Source organism: Notechis scutatus, chromosome 4, assembly GCF_049901735.1.
Source record: "Notechis scutatus isolate UNSWTSFEM ecotype Mainland chromosome 4, rNotScu1.2, whole genome shotgun sequence".
NCBI classification, from domain to species: domain Eukaryota; kingdom Metazoa; phylum Chordata; class Lepidosauria; order Squamata; family Elapidae; genus Notechis; species Notechis scutatus.
This window is the reverse complement of record NC_142012.1, coordinates 115,474,633-115,497,357: the sequence shown is the minus strand read 5'-3', so window position 1 is coordinate 115,497,357 and position 22,725 is coordinate 115,474,633. Positions and strand designations below refer to the sequence as shown.

The following is a 22,725-nucleotide window of genomic DNA, read 5'->3' as shown; positions in this document are numbered from 1 at the left end:
GCTAGTAATGTGGACAAGATCATAAACTTTTAACATTATTATGTGATTTATATACATTAACTGCATTACTTATTTTATAAACAACCCAAGATAATTCTTGTTCACTCAAGGCGATCCCAGCCAAAAGATTGGACACCCATCCTCTAGCATACCCTAGTATCTTCCAAGTCTTTAGAACACAAATCACATTATGTTGACCAAGGCATTATGGATAGTCCTTAAGAGTATTATAATCCTGAACCTTCATAAAGCACTTGGCTATGAGAGTGGATGAACAGTTTCAAATACTAGAGCGATTAAAATATGTTTCCACAAGATATAGTTTCAAAAGGAACGAGTCGGGTTTTTTTGTTCATATGACACAGTCAGCAAACCATGACAAAAACTTTAGATTTATCAGCAATGTCCACTGGAAGGAATCATGGAAAACAACTGGAATGTCCTATGAAATCTGTGTGGTTGTTTGTTTGTTTTTTGCTAATTTGCAGGAATTCTAAAGAATTCTAATTCACTATGCCTATGAATAATGAATAGTTCTATTTTTTTAAAAAGAATTTCATGTCTACAGAATCTGATTTAAAGCACTTTATACAGGACAAGAAAAAAATGCCCTGTTTTTTTAAACAAATGAGTAGAACCTAATTGCTAGGAATACAAAATTATTTCCCTCTTTTCCTCCTCCGACTAGTAGTTTTTAGATTCTATTTTCAGCCCTCTCTTATTTAATTCATGTAAGTACTGAAGACTCAAAGGAATGCCAACTAATATTTTAATTAGATAATTATTTCTAAAAAAGACTTTGGTGTAACATAGCCTTCAATGAGCTTTCCTATCTCTAAGTAAAAAAGTTCTATTTCTGAAACTTAAGGATTGGGTTATTGTCTTTCCCCAAAAACATGATGACAGTAACTAGTAGCAGCCATGATACATTATTTATATAGTACAAAAGAATAAATGGGTGTATAAAAGAGAAAGGCCAAGCTATTAAAAATAAGTATTCACTTAGAATCCATTAACATGAAAACTCCAACATGTAGAACTTGTAGCATAACTGCCTGATGTCAGTTGCTTAGATTCTATTAAGTTTCTGTAATGTTGATGTCCTCTCTAGTAACATATTTTTGGAATTATTCTTATGTTATAGCAGTCTAAGGATTACAATAGCGCATATGATTCTAATCATAAATAAAACAACATGAGTTCTGAAGCATTAAAGGAAGCAGGAGGCTTCCGATGAGCCCAGAATTTACTTAGTAGCTTCACCTTCAAAAGATGTTCGTTAAAATCAGCCAGGGCCTCTTTAAGATAAATTGTTAGTCTTATCACAATCATTATTACAAATGACGTCAGGTGGTAACACTGTAAAGAGGAAATTCTGGTTTTCTGCTATAATCTCAATGAACTCAGTAACCAGATACTAAGTTCATGAGAGGTACTAATACCTGCAAAGGCACATGTGTGGTGCTTCTAGCCACAGACTTATTATTTTACAGTTCACTGTAAAAAGTATCCAAACCAGGAAAATATTTTATTTATTTATTCCCTGCCTTTCATTCCAGAGCTCAGGGCAGTGTTCATGTTTTAATCCACAACAACTTCCATGGCTAAGATGCCTCCATTCTGCATCCAATCTTATAAGAAATCCCCATCAGTAACGGTGTACTACTGTAAAGTAATAACAAATCATATACAAAACCACGATGACCCTCAAAAATCTGCTCATAAATTGGCCACTCTTCCCTAAGGATAGGACTGGCCCTTATTTCACTTGATCAGTATTACTTTTCCAGAAAAATTGCAAAGATGGACAGTAGTAGATAAATAGTAGATAATACATTGCTTAGCTATAAGAACAGGAAAACTTATGCTAGACTAGACCAATGAAATGAAATGGTCACATTTCTAGAAACCATTACATGAATAAACAAATAACAGAGTTTCCTTCTGTATCATCCTGTTAGAAAATATTAACTTCTCCCATTTCTTCTTCTCCCCCTTCCCCTTCCCTCCCCTCCTCCTCCTCCTTTTTCCTTCTCCTTCTCCTTCTCCTTCATCTTCATCTTCTGCGTCTTCTTCTGCATCTTCTTCTTCCTCCACCATCTCTTCTTCTTCCTCCACCATATCCTCTTCTCCTCCTCCAAAATAGTTCAGATCAGCCAGACTCAGAATTTAACCTTAACTTTCCAAACTGAATAAACAGTATGAAAAAGAAAATTTATTCCATTGATACTTGGTTACCACCTCAACAGTGATTTGGTTTCTTTCAGTGCCACCTCATATACTGCAAAATGTCAACAAAAATGCATTTCTGTGTAAGAGTTACAACCTGTTGTACACAATACTATAACACCAAGAAATAGGTTCAATTTCATCTCTCATACCTCTCAGCCAGTATGATAGATGGGGTTGGAATAAAAATTGAAGGAAACCAGACTGGGAAAGGTTGTATAAAGTACGACCATTTTTTATAGCGTGTGCATACACTGCTGCATATATATATATAGTGTGTGTGTGCTCTCATGCTTTGATTTATACCAGAATTGTACAATCTGCAGAAATCAGGTTATACATGTTTCCAAAGGCTTAGATGTGTCTTTACAAACCTTTCAGCTGTTATTGGACTGAATTATAATTTTTCAACATAATGCAGAAAGGAATTTATTAAATATGAAATAAAGGAGGAGTGGGGATGATTTCTTATCAATCATAACTACTACTACTACTACTACTACTACTACTACTACTACTACTACATTTTAACCAAATGTGGTCTTTCTTTCTTTCTTTCTTTCTTTCTTTCTTTCTTTCTTTCTTTCTTTCTTTCTTTTTCTTTCTATTTTTTACTTAAAAGTGCTTCAGTATGCAATCAAAATCTTTAGATATACATATTTTTTCAATAGCTGGGGGACTTCAGTCTAACACTATCTTTGTTGTCCTACTAAGTATGCTCTGCAATGCTTGGCTTTCATTCACTTTCTGTTGTAACTAGCTCTTACAGGTGAAACTCAAAAAATTAGAATATTGTGCAAAAGTTCATTTATTTCAGTAATGCAGCTTAAAAGGTGAACCTAATATATGAGATAGACTCATTACATGCAAAGCAAGATAGCTCAAGCCGTGATATGTCTTAATTGAGATGATTATGGCTTACAGCTCATGAAAACCCCAAATCCACAATCTCAGAAAATTAGAATATTGTGAAAAGGTTCAATATTCTAGGCTCAAAGTGTCCCACTCTAATCAGCTAATTAAGCCATAACGCCTGCAAAGGGTTCCTGAGCCTTTAAATAGTCTCTCAGTCTGGTTCAGTAGGAATCACAATCATGGGAAAGACTGCTGACCTGACAGTTGTGCAGAAAACCATCATTGACACCCTCCATAAGGAGGAAAGCCTTAAAAGGTAATTGCAAACAAAGTTGGATATTCCCAAAGTGCTGTATCAAAGCACATTAATAGAAAGATATGTGGAAGGGAAAAGTGTGGAAGAAAAGGGTGCACATGCAGCAGGGATGACCGCAGCCTGGAGAGGATTGTCAGGAAAAGGCCATTCAAAAGTGTTGGGGACTTTCATGAGGAGTGGACTGAGGCTGGAGTCAGTGCATCAAGAGCACCATACACAGACGGATCCTGGACATGGGCTTCAAATGTCGTATTCCTCTTGTCAAGCCGCTCCTGAACAACAAACAATGTCAGAAGCGACTTACCTGGGCTAAAGAAAAACATAACTGGTCTGTTGCTCAGTGGTCCAAAGTCCTCTTTTTTGATGAGAGCAACTTTTGCATCTAATTTGGAAACCAAGGACTCAGAGTCTGGAGGAAGAATGGAGAAGCACACACTGCAAGATGCTTGAAGTCCAGTGTGAAGTTTCCACAGTCTGTGTTTATTTGGGGAGCCATGTCATCTGCTGGTGTTGGTCCACTGTGCTTCATTAAGTCCAGGGTCAACGCAGCCATCTACCAGAAGATTTTGGAGCACTTCATGCTTCCTTCCACAGATGAGCTTTATGGGGATGCTGACTTCATTTTCCAGCAGGACTTGGCACCTGCCCACACTGCCAAAAGCACCAAAACCTGGTTCAATGACCATGGGATTACTGTGCTTGATTGGCCAGCAAACTCGCCTGACCTGAACCCCATAGAGAAGCCAAGAGAAAAATGAGAGACATGAGACCGAACAATGCAGAAGAGCTGAAGGCTGCTATTGAAGCATCCTGGTCTTCCATAACACCTCAGCAGTGCCACAGGCTGATAGCTTCCATGCCACGCCGCATTGAGGCAGTAATTGCTGCAAAAGGGGCCCAAACCAAGTACTGAGTACATATACATGCTTATACTTTTCAGAGGTCCGATATTGTTCTATGTATAATCCTTGTTTTATTGATTGCATGTAATATTCTAATTTTCTGAGATTGTGGATTTGGGGTTTTCATGAGCTGTAAGCCATAATCATCACAATTATGACAAATCATGGCTTGAACTGTCTTGCTTTGTATGTAATGAGTCTATCTCTTATATTAGTTTCACCTTTTAAGTTGCATTACTGAAATAAATGAACTTTTTCATTTATTTTTCAAGTTTCACCTCTAGTGTTTTTTTTAATTCTTCAAGCATATCAAATGTACTATAGGTCATATTGACCTCTGAGTCAATTTAAACAATCAAATGTGCCAGGTATTCAGTTTGTGCTTACTGTATCTGAATGGAATAGATTCCACTTTGGTAGGAATACAAATTATCTAATGTGAATTCTGAAATGATATCAAAAAGCAACATCAGCTGCATGAGCCAAAAATATCTGATATCCACAACTGACGCTATGCCTTTTATTAGGCCAACGGGATACAGAGGAAATGATTGCAGCAAGCTTTAATGTTCTCATGATTTTATAGGTAAGGGCTAGGCTTAATAGAGAAGGATTGGGGAAAAAATATAACTGGTGATCAGTCACCAAAGGCTGCCTAAGTGCCATTAAGCAGACTGGTCTACAACCTGAGCCTTTCCTCTATCCTCTCTTTACTAATTTGCTGGTAACAATCAAAGCCATGTGGGAGTAGGTAATCACAGAATCATAGGGCTGGGAGTGACCTTGAGGGTCTTTTAGTCCAACCCCCAAGTGGGACTAGAGAAAGCAGGAGTCCTTATACCATTTTGCACAAATGACTGTCCAATCTTTTCTTGAAAACCTCCAGTGATAAAGCACTCACGACTTTGAAAGGCAAGCTATTCCATTGATTAATTGCTCTCACTATGAAGAAATTCCTCCTTATTTCCAGGTTGAATTTTCCTCTGATGAGCTTCCCTTCATTGCTTATTGTCTTGCGGTCCTTGACTTACAACCACAATTGGGACTGGAATTTTGGTGATGACAAAGCAATGATTAAACAAGACATCACATGACTGCTTCGCTCAACAACCACAATCCCAGCACCGCTGCTTGAGGTCAACGAGATCTCATGAAATAAGCAAAGGCAGTACCAGGAAGTACCAGAATGACTCAATGAATGAATGTTTTGAAAAGCTCTGCTCAGGAGCTGAAAACCCTCTCTGTTGAAATCCAAGCACGATTTTCAGCCCCTGAACAGAAAGACACCGGTGCGTGTTCTGTGCTGGGCTTCCCCCACCCACCCGAAGCATCCCACAGTCCTTTTACTATGCTGCCTGAGTGGAGATTCCCTGCTTGGATTTGGGCTTCTCCTCATCTCTGGAAGCTGGTTGAAAGAACTGCCTGCTATAGGAGTTCAGCTTTCCTTCATGCACTGATAGGAACTCCTTCAGCAAGACGTAGGAATGGAGCTTTTTTCTACATCCCACCAAGGAAATTCAGCAGGCAGCCTTTTCAGCCATTTCCCAGAGATGTGCTGGAGTCCACTTGATATGCGGCAACAAGTTAAAGCTATTGGCTTTGGAGGGAAACTGGCATACAAGATTGCAAATGGTGATGATATGATTGAGTGATACTTCACAACTGGATGTGTCAACAGATCATGATCACGTGGCAGTATTTTGTGATGGCTGAAGTGCTTTATAAAGCACCCTTTCCAAGGCTGCTGTAATTTCATACTATCATCATTAAATGAATTGTTTTAAGTCAAGAACTACCTGTACCTCTGTGAAAAGACGAAACATCTCTAACACATTACTTTAGGGAGACTTAGCTGTTACCATTCAATCTTTCACCAAGGTAAAGTTGTATTAGAGGAAGCATCAATAGCAAGCAAAACATCTCTGCATAAGAACCCTAATGACGGTCTTCATTTCCAATTGATTTACCTTGATTTCTATAAGCAATACCTTGAAAGACATCACAAGTTCCGAGGAGGAAGAAATTAACAGGAAAGCCAGAAAATTTCTGACTGTGAAGAAACTGCAACTTTCATCCCAGACATAAAAGCCTCTCATGTTCAAATGGTTAGAGATGATAAAAAATAATATAATTTTTAGCACTATATCAACATTTAGTTCTTTTTGTGCAGTTGATTTTATGGTAGAGAAATTGGTTAAAATTATAAGCTTTTCTTTGAGTAACTACCTACACATGATGAATAATTTGCAATTGATTCCAACTTGCTTTGTTTTACAGATTAATCTATAATAATTAAAGGAGTTGATTGGTCACATACAGAAAAATTAATGTGACCATGATTCATGCACACACACCCTATCTAGAGTGAAAAGTGACCTAGGGAAGTCAGTTAATCATTTGTATCAGAAAATGTCCATAAATCTAATTAATACAGAGAGGCAGCAACCAACTCTTTACATTTGGGACTACAACTTTTATAATTCTTCATATTGCCAAAGTTAATGGTACTTATATTTCCAAACATTTGGAGGGAATCAGGTTTTCTACTTTGTTCTAATATTTGTTCACTTTACTAACAATCAAACATTTACTGAACATTTTTACTAAGCATCAACCCTATTAAGACCGGTGGGATTTTATTTTATTTTAGAGCATCTTCTAATTAAATGGATATAATATTCTTTATGCATCAAACATTGAATGTTGAATACACAACACTCTGAAAGAACTACTAAACTCTTATTCTAATTCTACAGAAGTTTGTGAAAAATAAAAGGAACCCAGAAATAATAACAGCATTGTGGTTTCACTCATGAAAGTGACCTTATGCATTGTAAATTTTAACAAGGCATTCATGTGATAAGATCCAGTTCCTGATACCTATTTAACAGGTTGCACATTACAACACATTAGTCACTCCATATAATGTGGACTTGATTTTGAAGATCTCATGCAGCTTTTTAGGATACAACCTATGACTGTAAATACTATATAATAATCTATATTTTTCCATTTTGGAATAATTTATTTAGGATGACTATTGATGGCTACATGAGTTGTAGACTGTTTAACATGACAGAACATATCAGATTAAAACACACAATTACATACATCCTTTGATAAAGCCCATAATTAATATCAGCCCAAACCATGTATGAATAAAAATTTTTTTAAAACATTCTGTAGGATTGTAAGAAGAGAAGAAGTAACATGCACTTTTGGAGGAAGCCAGACATTTCAGAAAAGGACTTCATACTGAATAGGCTACAATGAAGTTGATTTCATTTTTTTCCCCCTTTTCCCGAGAATGATCTAAAAAACTTATCTTATAAGACAATGACCAGTACCCTTTCTTCTAGATACCATTTTAATATATATTTGTCTTTAATTAACAATAATCAGTATAATGCGTACTTACTGAACTCTTTTTGCACAGGGTCACTATTCCCCTCAGAAGACAATGAAGTGACAAAGACAATGAGGCTATTATCTTGACCATTATTCACCCAGAAAATGAGAATAAAAGAATGCTCATGATCTAAACATATCTAGAGTGTATCTATCTGCTAAGATCAGCACTTCATATGTTTTCCCCAGATATAGTGACACAGCTTGAAAATGACACCAGGCAGAAGAAAAGATGAGGTCATATTTTACAGTAAGCTTTTTTCCCCCCAAACCTCCATTTAGAGAATAACACACACATCCAATTTATTTGCCAGGCATCCTGAAAAGGGTTCTAAAAGTAGATAAATACTCTCCAGAATGCAGCTTTACAACACTGGTCTTCAAACAGGCATTCTTACTGAAGTATGGCCTATAGAAAGTTCAAATCATAAGTCAACTACCGTACCAATATGTGGTAATAAAAGAGTTGTTGGTTGTTTGGATATATCGAACATCAGAAAATATTGCCTTCATTGCCCTAAAGCACATAACACAACCTTATATAATTATACATGAAATCAATTTTAAACCAAATGGCATTATTAGCATCTTCTCTAATTATTCAACTTCTAAATGTCTTAATGTAACCGACAGTACAGCTTTAATGCACTTTATTTTTTTTCATGATGTCATATAAAGGGATACACAAATAACTTATTGAAGGAACATATCAACACATAGAACACATATTAGACCTCTATTCTATTACTGGAGAGTACAATAACAGAATCTTGAAAACCTGACAGCACCTCCTCCTCTTATTATAATAAGGAACCTCAAGACTGCACAGTCTTACATTTCTTTTTCATTCCCTCCTCCCTTTAAGGGTTAAGCTGATACTATCGAATGGTGCTGAATTCTTCTTTAAGACAATCTCTATATTCCTCTGTTTCATACAACTCAGTGTCACCATTATAACAAATGCAAATGTTTGTATTAATTGATTTAAGTATTGAACAAATCATTTGATAAAGTCCAGTGGTGGGATTCGAATAATTTAACAACCGGTTCTCTGCCCTAATAATTTCTTCCAATAACCAGTTCACCAAACTGCTCAGAAAGTTAACAACGGGTTCTCCTGAAGTGGTATGAACTGGCTGAATCCCACCACTGGTAAAGTTTATAGTAGGCCAGGATCCAATGATGCCCCTAAGGGAGAAAAAAAAAATCTGACCTCTGCCCTAACTGTGGTATTTGTTATGGGATGGGGATTGGCATCTTAGGAAAGCTCATCTTTCCTTGCTTTTCTTCTCTATGTTATTATTAAGGTGTGATAAACCTTTGAAGAATGCCAGCTTTCAAGAACATAGTCTGAATATTCTACAAACACAAAAAAACCTTAAATTTAGATGAGGAAAGTTTAAAAAAAAGAATGTGAAAGAAATACTCTGGCATGTCACCTTTTTCAATCTATTGTTTTTTATAATATGCTTTGTTTCTGAAGTTGCTCATATCTTTTGAAAATGTACTTGAATTTAGTATGTTACCTCATATTCACTATGTCTCTTAAATTGTTCTACAACTGAGGAAGAATTAGAACCAATTGTAAATATAATCCTACTTTATTCACAGTAATTATTTTTTTCAACAGTATTATCTGCAGTGGAAAATTATTTGAGAGAAAATAAATTCTGCTAAAGACATCTACGCAAAATATTCAATCATTTCCTGAATTTTATACTGAGGCATATTTTCAAAATGCTTAGTATATATGCATTAATACACATCACAGGTGCTAACTTGTACAGTCAGGGAAATACTAGAGGCCTTGTTTGGAAATAATACATTTATTCCTAACAGGACATTGTTAAATTGTGTGTTATGTTGACAGTGCCAGAAGCAAATGCAAAAATAGCAGTATTAGATATGGGCCAATGAACAAAGAAAAAGAAGAAAAGCCAGGACAAGTTGGGGAATTTAATCTTAGAAGTCGACTGTGTAAAATTATGTAATGATGTTCTTCTTCTTAATTCCAGTTAGGGTATAAAGGCACCACCTTAAAAGTCGAAGCTGATTAAATTCATTTATTATACTAATGAAGAAATGTTCTCTACAAAATGCTACAGCATTAGTGACATTATAAAACAACAAACACAACCCTCAACGTATTATGGGTCTACTTATAAATCATGACATTTGCAAGATGAATGCCCTTCTAAGAAACAAAATTGCTACAGAATTTAGAATTAAGGTTCACACATGCTTTATACATTGACTAGCTTTTTTAGTAAAGCAAACTCAAATTATTACAATAATTTAATATTCTCTTGTCAACGAGAGAACTCAGATTGTTGACTTCCATTAAACAAGTGATGTTAATAGAGAAATGCCAATGTCCATGAACACCTCGTGTTACATTGTGTGATGAATGGAAGTTCAAAGCACAGATAGAAATACATTAGTACACATAATCTGATTCTTTTTTTTTTCATTGCATCTCCTTATATGTAAGGGAAAAAATGTCCTTGGATATATCTAGAAAGGAGAGTTAAGAAAAATGATTTTGGAATATCTACATACTTCTCAATGAATAAGATTAATGTGAGAAGACATGAAACAACAGTGTCAGACACACATATATTTGATTTCCATTTACTATGTCAAGATACTTAGCATTTATTTTATTAAAATGAAACTTGCAGTTTTATGACTGCCCAATTAATTTCCAGTACTTCTAAAGCAGGCCTGACAAACTAGAATTCTGCAACATCTCTCACAATAAAAGTTCCATGCAGATATATCTGCATTTTATTTCTACCACTTATGCACCAGAACTGCAAAATTCTTCTAGAATGTTCTGAAGGAATGGAATTCCACCGAGGCAACAGAAGCAAGAGCATAGAAAGCAATGTATTCCCTAAGTGAAGTTCTAATATGCAATATTAGGGTGTGTGTGCTGAATTCTATAAGAGGCTATACCGAAGTGATTTTTCACAGCACCACAGTCTTTGTGTGGGAAGAATGTCAGTGGGTGTCGTCTATGGTTAAAGTGTGGTATCTGCAGCTTGGAAAAGCAACTATGGAACATTCAATACTAAAGCCATTTGTAATCATCACTAATTCTTGGCAGTAAGATGAATGTTTCAGCTGCCCTCTTATTTTTCTGAAATTAAAAAGACTCAAATACCATAGGAATAACATACGCTTTGCATACAACTGTTTTCCAGATTCCTGCTACCTATCTTCCGTCTAGGAAGGTTTTTGTGGAAATGTTCTGGCCTAAATTTAGAAGTACCAAATGGAGTTTTATAGGAAACAGTGAGCATAGACTTTTTGACACAGACTATCAGTCAAAATCCCCTAGAGTCAAACTTAAATGTTTCCTTAGAAGAAAGGTTACTACTTGGTGAAATTATTTTTCCCTGAATAACTAGTTATTCAAGGGGAAAAAACCTTCATTGAGTAAGAACCTTTCTTGACAGAATCACGAACTAGGCTGAACTGAAGTTGCCAACATTTTATTGGAAGAATTCCAGTACTTCTAAAGCAGGCCTGACAAACTAGAATTCTGCAACATCTCTCACAATAAAAGTTCCATGAAGATATATCTGCATTTTATTTCTACCACTTATGCACCAGAACTGCAAAATTAAAATTACTTCGCAATACATGTTCAAAAATCACACTTGTTGTTTTGTTAATTTAGAATTACATCAAACTCTTATTTAGGAACTCAAACAGCAAACACAGAAATTGTTCCATTTTCCCCTGCAACAACAACCTTTTACGGAGGTTTATCATTTCTGGAAACAATCTTTTTTTTCTAAAATGGGGGAGTCCTCTGAATTTTTCTTCTATAAATCTTCAGAGAAATCTAAAAGTCACTAAATTAAATCATTTGCTTCAGACTACCATCACCTGTTTCAACAGCACTTCAACATGCAAAAGAATTCTTAACGTGTACCTTGTTAGGTAGTGAACCCCTAGTGTGTTTAAATTATTTTCCCCCACTGCTTTTCTTGTCAAATTTCAAGTTAGGACCCTTTAAGATAGGCAACCTCCGAACTGAAATTGTATTTCATTTCAATCATTCTCAAGGTCTTCCCCAAACAGATTCCTCACTTTCACAGTAACCTTGGGAACAGACCTCAGGAGTAGCACCTTTAATTCAAAAAATGATTGCCCAGAAGATACCTTTTAATCATACTACACATTAAAAACAAATAAGGAACAGACACATTAAAAACAAATAAGGAACAGACAATGGAAAAGAAATCTGAGTGCTCCCCTCCCCTTATTTTCCCAAGGTCTTTCAGTCTAAACCCATTAAGGTACATATGAATTAAATTACCTTTTTCTTTTACCATGATAGAAAAAAAGGTCAGCAGCAGCAGCAGCAACGAAAAGGCAGAAGTTTAACTAAAATGTTTTTCAAACACAGACATATATACATACATATGTATGCACACGTTCCTTCTTTTCCAGCAGCAATGAACAAAAAAAAAAAATGCCCAGAAGGCTGACTGTCCCAGAGAGCTATATATTATTTCTCCCACCAGATCTGATGTAATCAAAATGCTTGGTGTCGTCTTTCTCTCTTTCTCTTTTTTAACTCTCACCACTTTGCTTTTCTGCGTCTCTTTTATTTGTTCTAACAACACTTCATTCCCAGAGCATGAACTCTGCTCCCTCTGAATGGGAGGGAGAGAACCCAGCAACAGCCACCGAGTAAGGAAGGAGAAATTTCACCATCTCTAATCCAGTCCTTGGCATAACCTTCTAACAAGTTGCAAAAGAGATGGTAAACTAGAACTCCCTCAAGTGACAGATTTCAGAAATGTCATGGGAACTGCTTCTAGGGACAACAGAGACAGGAGAGATTTATATTAGAGTGAGCAGGCACGTGTTCTTATTGATCTCTCTTGCAGTCAAACTAAGTGAGAAGAAAATCTGTCATAAATATACACGGCATGCCAAGAATCTTTTGTACCTTTTTTGCTTTCATTAGGTACAAAACAGAAAAAAATACAAAAGGTTATACAAATAGAATATAGCTAAAAGAAAATGAATAAAAATATATAGGCATACTCATGGTTACATATATGAAAATAAAAGTTCTATATAAGCATTTCAATTAATGGTAGCTTCTTTCACTGTAATTTTTCATAGCTAATGTATGTCAATAAGTGATTCATTGGTACATTATTAAAAACTTCAACTCCAACACCGAATAGTTGAGGCTGAAGAGTATGGTTCCAAGTAAGGTACAAACAACCTTTCTTCTTTGTCCAAATACAGCACTGTATCAATTTCAATGCAATGGGAATATAGCTCAAGACAGTCTTCTTAAAGCAGCTGCATCTTTGTTCATTGCTTTAAGGGGTGATTAATGTAGGGAAAGCAAGGCATCCAACTCTGGTGATAAAGAGCTTTCAAAGAATGTAAGGGGAACTCTCATGGTATTCACAGCATTTTCCCCAAAAGCTTGAATTCTGGCACTAGAGTCATCTGGTAAATGATCACAGCCATTTGTTTGATAGAGGGACAGATGGCTGGTACATTTCAGAAAGCTGAGAATGTACAATCATTGTTAAATTTTATTTGCTGCAAATATTTTCAAGATTGTTTCTTTTAAAAAAAAAAAAAAAAAAGCATACTACTCGGTATGACAAAGATAAAGCCATCTGGACTTTCTTCTTTCTTTAGTTATCTAATTCTGCAATTGACAAAGATGAGTCAGGAGGGAAACATGCATAAGAAAATGTTGGTATTATTTCTTAATCAGTAGTTCAGCTTCTAGAGTCACTCATAGTTAAGTAGCAGAATCACAGCCCCAAAGAACTGACATTCCAATTCTTGTGGCTGATCAAATTACTAAAAATAGTTCTAGGGCCTCACAGCATGATAATAGGTTGACACTGTTGTGCACTTAGAATACTGACCTGCCTTAGATATAGCAATAAACAACGGCTAATTTATTATTTATTCTATTTAAAGTATTTATATGCTGCCATATATAAATACAAATAAAACAAAATACATTTGAAAAATGAATCCTGGAATACTACTATAAAACAAGAATCATATTCAAAAGATTAAAGCAATTAAAATTAAGCCAGTTAAAAGGCATGAATAGATAAATAAATTTTAAACCCTTACAATAAGGAAGAAACCTGCTGTAATTCTGATATCTTGTTTTATAACATTGGCTCAAATAAAGAGAAAACTGGATGTTGTGGAATGTAAGTGCAGTGAGACTGTGAAAAGGTGCCCTTTGATGATATAACAGTGTGACATGGACTATACAGAAGTAGAAGACCTGCAAGTTGCTCATCCTAAGCTAAGATACTGCGTATCAATGTTTACACTTTGATATTGAAGGTAACAGACGATCAACAGAGCTGATCCAGAAAAAATGTACAGGGGTCCCTTCAGAAGGTGTCACTTATCTTATTGCCTTGCTACTTGAATTCTAAACTAGGTACCTTCAGGAGCCACCACTGAAGAAGGCTTGATAATAATCCAACTCTGAGGTACTTGTGTATGAATCACTGAAGCCAGGTCCTTCTCCTTCAAAGTAAGGCACAGGTGGTTTGTTAACTGAAGCTGATAAAAGTTCCCTTTGAGACGATATACACAACTGTCTACCATCGGTGCTGCATCCTGGACCCCAAAAGTGCAAAAGCTTTGGGCTAGCCATCCTTTTCTTCTCTTTAGCAATGGTTTTAGATTTTTGCTTTCAATTTAAATTGAACAGTTTAATGTTGAAACCCATCAATTATAGTTGATTTTAACTATGATTAGGCATCCTACACGAGGTTGAATTATATTAACTATCGGTAATTTTCTTAGTTCAGTGATAGCACTGAACATTTAATGATCCTTAACTGAAATAAAGATGCCTAATTTGTCCTAAGCATTCTATAAGGAATACATAATAATTAGCCATAGTTTACTATTACATAAAAATAGGGCCACTATTATTTGCCATTTGTATTCTGAACTATGAAAGATGTCTATTACTTGGTTAACGTACTTTCCTAAACTGCCTTAGTATTCCCTTCTATATCCCACCTCCTATTCTTGTACATTTAAAAAAAAACAGCCTTGATTGCAATGTTCTTATTTGAAATGCTTCCCTCAGTAGAAATTATTTTCCATTCCAAAGGTTTCTGACGTGTAACAGCAACTGCTAGAGACTGGAACATTAGATCATCAAATGGCCATGTCCCCTTTTCACATCTGATCAGGATTAACACTGTTGTGTTTCATCTCTTTTCCTGTTTCAACCATTCCCTATAGCAGCCAGATGAGCAAATGAGACTGTACTATCCACCTAACTTACAAATAAAAAAAGATTTATTAGATTTGTGACATTAAGTTATTAGAAATAATCCCTTAGTACATGATAAAAGCACTGCCAAACGGTAGCTTAAATAAAACTGATGGGGAAGATTAGATGTATGTGTGCATGGAAAATCCAGGTGCAGGATACCCAAGCTGTATTGCCAGGGTATGGTATCTTTTTCTCTAATACCAAATTTGCATGTGATCCCTAAGGTATTTTTAAGAATAGTAAGAAAACCAGCCAAACATAATTAAACAAGACTCCTTCCATGCTTGTGTTTTACAAAAGAAGAGAAAGTCAGGATCTGTCAATGAAGATTCTCAGTTGTCAAGGTCATGGTTGTCCCAAAGGCAACTTGACTTTTGGGGGTTTTTTTCTTTGAAAATGTTTAGTTTCTCATACAAGACCTTTTCTTCAGTTGTGACTAAATGGTGGAGAATAGAAGGATTTATATTCTTATCAGGATCTGCTGAATTCCATTAATTATGACTTCTGGTTATGAGAATTCCAATATTTTGCACATAGAACTTTTTCTGTTTGGATAGAGGGGCTTTTGATTCATTTGTAAGAAGGATATTGTGATTTTTTTTAAAAGAACATCAGTGCCCAATTAAAACATGAATGCTTATATATCTTTAATTTTATGATCTACTTCAGAAAAAAAACTTCAACTGGAGCTTGACAGTTGGTTTTTTTTTACAGACTTGCTAAGGTACCCCTTTCTTTTTCTAGAATGTTTTTCAGCTGTCCTTTCTGCTCTGCAAACTCTGGTGGTAAAGTTCCCCTATCGAAGGACTGATGAGACCCAAAGTTTCTTAGCTTCTGAGCTTCTGCTGATGCCTACATCAATCATCTCTAGCAGTGTTTCACAACTTTAAAATGGGTGGACTGATTCACAGAATTCTGGCTGGAGAATTCAGAGAAAGGAGTCCACCAAGTTTAAAATTGAGAAACTCCAGCTTACAGCATTTCCAAGAGAATTGTTCCATTTTCTATTTAGTTCCATTTCCTATAGTTTCATTTCCTATTTAGATAACTAGTGAAATACCTTGTCCACAAGTATAGTATAGCAATGATGTAAAAAAGTGGAAGTACATCTTTTTTCCTTATGCTGTCTGTTATCACATCAATTCTAAGTAGTTTTCACTCTCAAATGTACTTTAAGACATTCATACACACACACACAGAGGGAGGGAGGGAGGGAGGAAGAGAGGTTGAAACAGATTGTAGAATTATGGACCACTGACATTTTGAAAGAAACAAAAAAAAGACATGCAACTAATCTATACAATGTTTGACAGATGATTTGTCTTTGAACTGGAAGTCTAAAATGACTAAGGAGCCTGGCTGAAATACTGGCAGTTTATAAGTTTTAATCATCCAAAAAGGAATCTGCCACACTGAATAACATGCTACACTTAGCAGTGATATGTTTAATTTGACCTCACTCCAATCACAGAGGAGGTATTTGCTTTTGGTCATCTTGTCTTCAGAGAAGGAGAGTCTTCTTGTAACTATTACTGTAAAATTTTGGGCCGTCTACAGTCTCATAACAGTTACCGAACTATATGGTGAAGTATATTCTTACAATGATGGAATTGCATAAAAAAGGAGAAGGAGGTCAATATTGTCCACATTAAAAATATATATTTTAGTACATTGATGGTAGGAAGGTCTGTTGGCGCATAATTGAATTGAATTTCTGGACAGCCCATGTATTGCAGGATTGAGCCTAGATTTAGATTCACTATATATTACATCATTATCAAAGACTACTTCTTTGCACTGTGGTTCACAGCTTAAACTTGCCAAAATGATGAAATAAAAGGGGCTTTCATTGAAAGACAATGAATATTATTTTCTTTATCCAGAGATAGTTTGTATGGCTTACAACCAGTTTGAAGAAGATAGCAAATCTATTTATCAGTCACACACTCACTCATAAGAACATTATTTGAACCTTAGTTGCATTTGATTTTCTCCCACAGAAGATCAACTCCAGGGTAGTTACTTTATGAGAGCTGATAATACCAGGGATATTATCAAAGGGACTAGAATGCCTACTGATCAAACTAAAATACACATCTTTTCCTATTGGGCTGAGTACTTAAAACCAGTCTCTTTCAAACCTTGCATCTTTCCGAATGCTAGGTGCTACTGGAATGACAGACCTGGAGGTTTCCTTGAACTGTCATGTCTTCCATGCCATGGAAGCTGAGATCCAAGCTGGGAGAGATGGCCAGACAAAGTGGAAGGGACTCAAACAATTGACAGGCTTTAAGGAGATTGTATAATGCAGTTTAGAGAGAGATTCCCATCGTATCTTAGAACGCCCTAAGTCACAGGTGCCAAACTTGTGGTGTCATGTTACCATCATGTGATGTTTCGTGACATTTTTTTCCTTTGGGAAGCTGGGATGGCTGTGGCCTGCGCATGATGAATCCAATCCACAGGCCGACAGTTTGACACCCTTGCCCTAAGTGGTAACAGTGCAGTTGTCATCTATGCAATTATTCTTTCTGCACCTATCAACTGAAACTTAATTTGCACGTTGTGGCTGGGGATATATTACAGCAAGCCTGTAATGTTATTTTATACATGGATTTAGCATTCCTTATCAAGAGTGCTAACCCTGTGTTTAAAAATAGCCCATCTAACCTGCTGCTTGGCACAGCCCTCATAACCTGCCTGTCAGCAAAAGCTCCAAGCCATATTGACCTAGAAATCTAGGAGTACAAGGAATACAAGGGATCTCACTGTCCAAAGCTAATGTCTCTGGAGGATATGCCATACATCACAGTGGAAGTGACAGGCTGTAGATAAGATGAAAACATGGTGAAGCCACAGAGGAATAATGAAAAGACTGAGTTTTCAAGAAAAGGAAAGAACAGGTAGTCCTCAACTTATGACCACAATTGAGCCCAAAATTTCTGTTGTTAAGTGAGATGTTTGTTAAGTGAATTTTGTCCCATTTTGCAACCTTATTTGCCAAGTTGTTAAGTGAATCACTGGAGTTGATAAGGGAATCTGGCTTTCCCATTGATTTTGCTTGTCAGAAGGTTACAAAAGGTGACCATGGGACACAGCAACGGTCATATGTATGAAACAATTGCTAAGAATCTGAACTTTGATGACATGATCATAGGGATACTTCAAAGGTCATAACTGTGAAAAAACAGTCATAAGTCAATGAGTGAGCTCTTAAAAGGAATCTTCCAAAAAGATTACTTGATCTTGAAAATGGGGAACATGCAAAAATGAATATTCAAAACCAAACAAAGTTACTCTGCCAGAAGCCCATGTTTATAAGAGGGACATTGAAAGGAATGGCACAAAAGTTAATCAGTAATGTTAAATCCCATAAATTTCATAGTAATTTGGGTGGGGTGGAGTGGGGGAAGCTCTATGTTAATGTTTCAGTTCAATTAGTTGCAAATCAAACATAATATATTAGGACAGAATTTCTTAAAATTGGCTTAACTTGTCTGCAAACTGTTATGGTTAACTTCTGTGCTGATGTGAAACATTAAAGCAGCTGAAAAAATTGAAAGAGAAAGAGTCAGCTGTGGAAACTAAGAGAAGCATCTAAGAGAAGCAGCTGGTCATTTCACCTCACCATTCCTTTCTCCTAAAGATAAAATAAGTGCAAAAAGTTACAAACAATATAGAATGTGGAAGGAAGAGAAAAGGATCTTATGGGACTTGTGAAGAATAAATAAGACAGTAGAAGTAGTTATTCCATTGTGCAAAGGCATTTTTAAGACTAGCAAAAATAGGGAACTTGGACAATGCTGGATTTCAGTGTCAAAATATTTTCAGACACTCTTCCACAAAAATGATTCAGAAATTATTATTACATTCAGAAAATGTAAACATGATTTCAAATTGAAACAAAGTAAGTTTAGGCTCCAAATTAGATCCATCTTTTCTTAGGTAGGCTTTTTATCTTGGGTGCAATATGGTACAATACAATACAGACAAGGTTTTTTTTAGAAATAGAAGATGTATTTATTGTTCTACTGAACAACAAATAAATAGATTTAAAGCACTGTATTATGATCTGCATAAACTGTTAGCATTTTTAACCAAAACAAATTAGTTTCCAAACCAATTTATTAAAAGTGTAATTCTATACACATTTGCCTAAAAATGAACAACACAAATATATTTTGTAATGTATTTACTATTGTTAAACTGAAGATATTTTAGATTTATATTTGTGTACACTGCCGTGTAACAATCTGTTTAGAAACCTAAACGAAAAGCTAAGGAAGTTAAAGAAGAGCAAGGCAAATTGGATATTAAAACACAAATAGCCAAGAGAAGAAAGGATAATCTGAAAGGAACAAAGGCAAAAATATGAGGAAGAAGTTTTTTTTAAAAAGAGCTGTTGGAAGATACAAGAGGCAATATTACATTATTGAGGAAGTAAAGTATACCCCAAAAAAGTCAATATGTGTTTTATCTGTTATAGAAAGGGCTTTGATCGTATCAATCATGTAAAGCTATGGAAAGTGCTTAGAAAAATCATATTCCAAAAACATCTCATTGTACTCATGAAAAATCTATACACCGGTCAGGTCATAACATGGCAAAAAATAGCTCCAGGCTATCGAAAGAATGCATAGTTTCTATTTATTTGCCCTATATGCTGAGTTTGTGTTGAATGATGCTGAATTGGAATATGATTTTTAAAAATATCAATAACCTGAAGAATATTAATGACACTACTCTGTTAGTTGAAAGTACAAGTTATCTGAAAGCTCTTGTCATGACAACCAAGGAGAACAATGAAAAAGGGAACTGGGATTAAATGTAAATGATTTACAACAAACCAGCCTTAGAACTAATAATGAAGTGGATAAGTAATATTTATCAATCAAGAAATATGATGCAGATTAGTATTTTGTAGCGTAGCAATGAAGTCCTTGAAAAAGATATTCAGATATTCAGATGCTGAAATGATCAGAATCATGCAGGCAATATTTTTCTCTGTGAGATTTTATAGAAACAAAAGTGGAATTTTGAAGAAACAGAACAAAAAGACTATTAATGACTTTGATATTAGAAATGACTTCTAGATAACAAATAAAAGAAAAAAAGGAGGATCATTAAACATATCAACACAGAGCTCCCACTTGAAGCATAAATAAGCCAGCTGATTATTATACTTCAGACATTATGTAAAGACCTAACTCTGGAGAATGCTGCAAAAAGTGGAAGGAAAAGGAAGAGGATAACCCGAAGCAAGATGGATGAACTCAATTATAGACACAAAAGGTGCATCACTGGAAGATCTGATCAGTTGGGGACAGATTATTATGGAGAAAATCTATCCATGTGGTTGCTAAGAATCAGCACAAAACTGATGGCAAATGATGGAACAAGTATGAAATCAATGCAAACTAATTCAGGACTATGTTGATAAGTATTTTGCATGTAAACTGAGGACAGTGAAAAATGATTAAATGGGATTTTATTTATGCATTTGCCACCAATTTTCTTTGTATTCAACAGGTGTTTTTATCCTTTTCAATTCCTGTTTTACCATTTGGAAAACAGAGATAATGACCACTATTATAAAACACTTTAATCTTTTACAATGACAGAGATGAGCAATTTCAATGCAAGAACACTCATCCCACCACCTCTTTTATTTGATACTGGCAGATATTGCATCAATTAAAATGGGGGAAAAGCAGTGAATAAATCTGCTGCTCTGGAACAAGAATAGTTAGAGCTGGTATCTACCTACTTTAAGAGGATGGGAATGTTATGCTTATTATTATTTAAAATTACCATCATCCTGTAATAGAAGCTCAAGGCATTTGAAATTCAAATTTCAATTCAAATATTTGAAATTTATTTGATTATGCTACCTTTTCTGATCAAACTGAATACTCAAGGAAGCTTATAATTCAAAACAATAAACACACACAAGTATAAAAATACTAACTAAAGCTTGAAGCCGAAACAGTTAATGGTGAACAACTAGAACTAAAGATACTATGATACAATCTTGTTTGCATGATGATCATTGTATTACATTACACTTTTTTGTTGAACATAGTTATCTTACTCTCCAAACCTTTGGGAATATAGGAGCTCCTTTTCATAATATAAAATATTTTGACTAGCCTTCCCCAACACAAAATTTTCCAAACATGCTAAGATAAAGATATCAGAACTACCAACCATATTCAGAGAATACCAGTTTGGCAAAGGCTAGTTTGGATTTTCTATTCATTCCACCCCTTCTGTCAAAAATTTGTGCTCATTCACACTCTTAACTGGTTACCAAATGACCCCCAAATATAAAATAGAATTATGTCCCCTCACTTACCTGAACTTTCCAATTGTTCAAACAACAATTCATATAAATAGTAGCCCTCTGGTTTCAAGTATGGAAATTGCTTTGTTTTTTTTGCCTCAGCAATATCCCACTCCTCAATAAGAGACATATTTTGGATAGAGTTTTTGTGTTTCATCTGCTTAGACACCAATTTCCTTTTTTTCCCTGTTCCGCAGAGCTTCCCAAAGCCCTTTAAAATGGGAAAGGATAGCATGTCTATGGCACCTATATAAAGTGATGAGCAAAGAAAGTCAACCTGAGTGAGATAGAAATTATATGAACTTTTCCAGCTGTCTGTCTGTCTGTCATCTATCTATCTATCTATCTATCTATCTATCTATCTATCTATCTATCTATCTATCTATCATGTTATACTCATACATCACTTCTTCTTTTTCTCAACCATAAAGTGGATTAAGGAAGAGGTATTTTTAGCACTGATCTTTGGAAGATTATGAGAAGGACACTGAATAAAGCGATAACTATAAGCACAATTAAAACCTATTATGTATAGTATAGTATATATGCTATACTATACATGAATGTGAAGTAAAAGCTAGGAGTATTGCACAATCATTAGTATCTTCAGGAAAAAAAAGATCAGAATTACAAATTTTGGAAAACAAAGTTTAATAAAGAGGCAATAATCTTATTAGGAAAGAAAGAATGTAAATATGCATATTTATATGCACATTTAGTTTACCCTAACCTACTTTAATCCAACTTACTTTTTTCATTGTTTGCAGAAATATATATGAAGAGGGTGATCCTCTGCTACAGTTTCGTTTACTGCTATAATGTATCAAATAATTTATGTCCAATAGGACTAGTTCATAAAATGCATTTAAGGTGAATCAAGTTCAAACCTATGACTGCTCATGTGCTCCATCTGTGGCAATAATTCAAACTGCTTTTAAATTGACTAAGGCCATTATATCTGAACTGCAAAAATCTTATTTATAGTTGGCAGAAAAGAAACACAGGAGGAAATGATATATTTTCTATATCATTAACATGAGGACTTTAATCAAAGCATAAGGGTACTCATATTGTGAAATATATACTGCCGCATTGTGCAACTACATAATTTTAATATGTTTCAAGCACATGTATCACAGATGAATCACCTGTTTCACTTACTTATACTTCAAATATAAATTGTATAGGGTAAACAGTTTCCTTTAAAAATATTTAAGTATATTTACTAGAAACTATAGAATAACTTATATATTGATTTAGATATACAAGTAGTCCTCAACGTACAACCACAATTGAGCCCAAAATTTCCATTACTAAGACAGTTGTTAATTGAATTTTACAACCTTTCTTGTCACAA

At 35.2% G+C, this 22,725-nt stretch overlaps 1 protein-coding gene across 39 annotated transcripts in view; it reads right to left on the bottom strand.

Moving 5' to 3' along the window:
- The window catches only part of ABLIM1 (actin binding LIM protein 1), a 211,479-nt gene that overhangs the window by 123,495 nt on the left and 65,259 nt on the right, over positions 1 to 22,725 (bottom strand). For 4 of the 39 annotated variants that reach the window (XM_087964483.1, XM_087964484.1, XM_087964485.1 and 1 more), the window contains exon 1: positions 21,381 to 21,639. The exons of 15 other annotated variants lie outside the window; for them this stretch is intronic. In XM_087964483.1, the coding sequence (XP_087820609.1) occupies positions 21,381 to 21,603 (223 nt within the window). In that variant the 5' untranslated portion in view covers positions 21,604 to 21,639. Of the gene's footprint in view, positions 1 to 12,040; positions 12,430 to 21,380; positions 21,658 to 22,725 lie in introns of those variants that run through there. 20 more of the 39 variants (XM_087964490.1, XM_087964492.1, XM_087964493.1 and 17 more) reach the window with 9 other exon arrangements.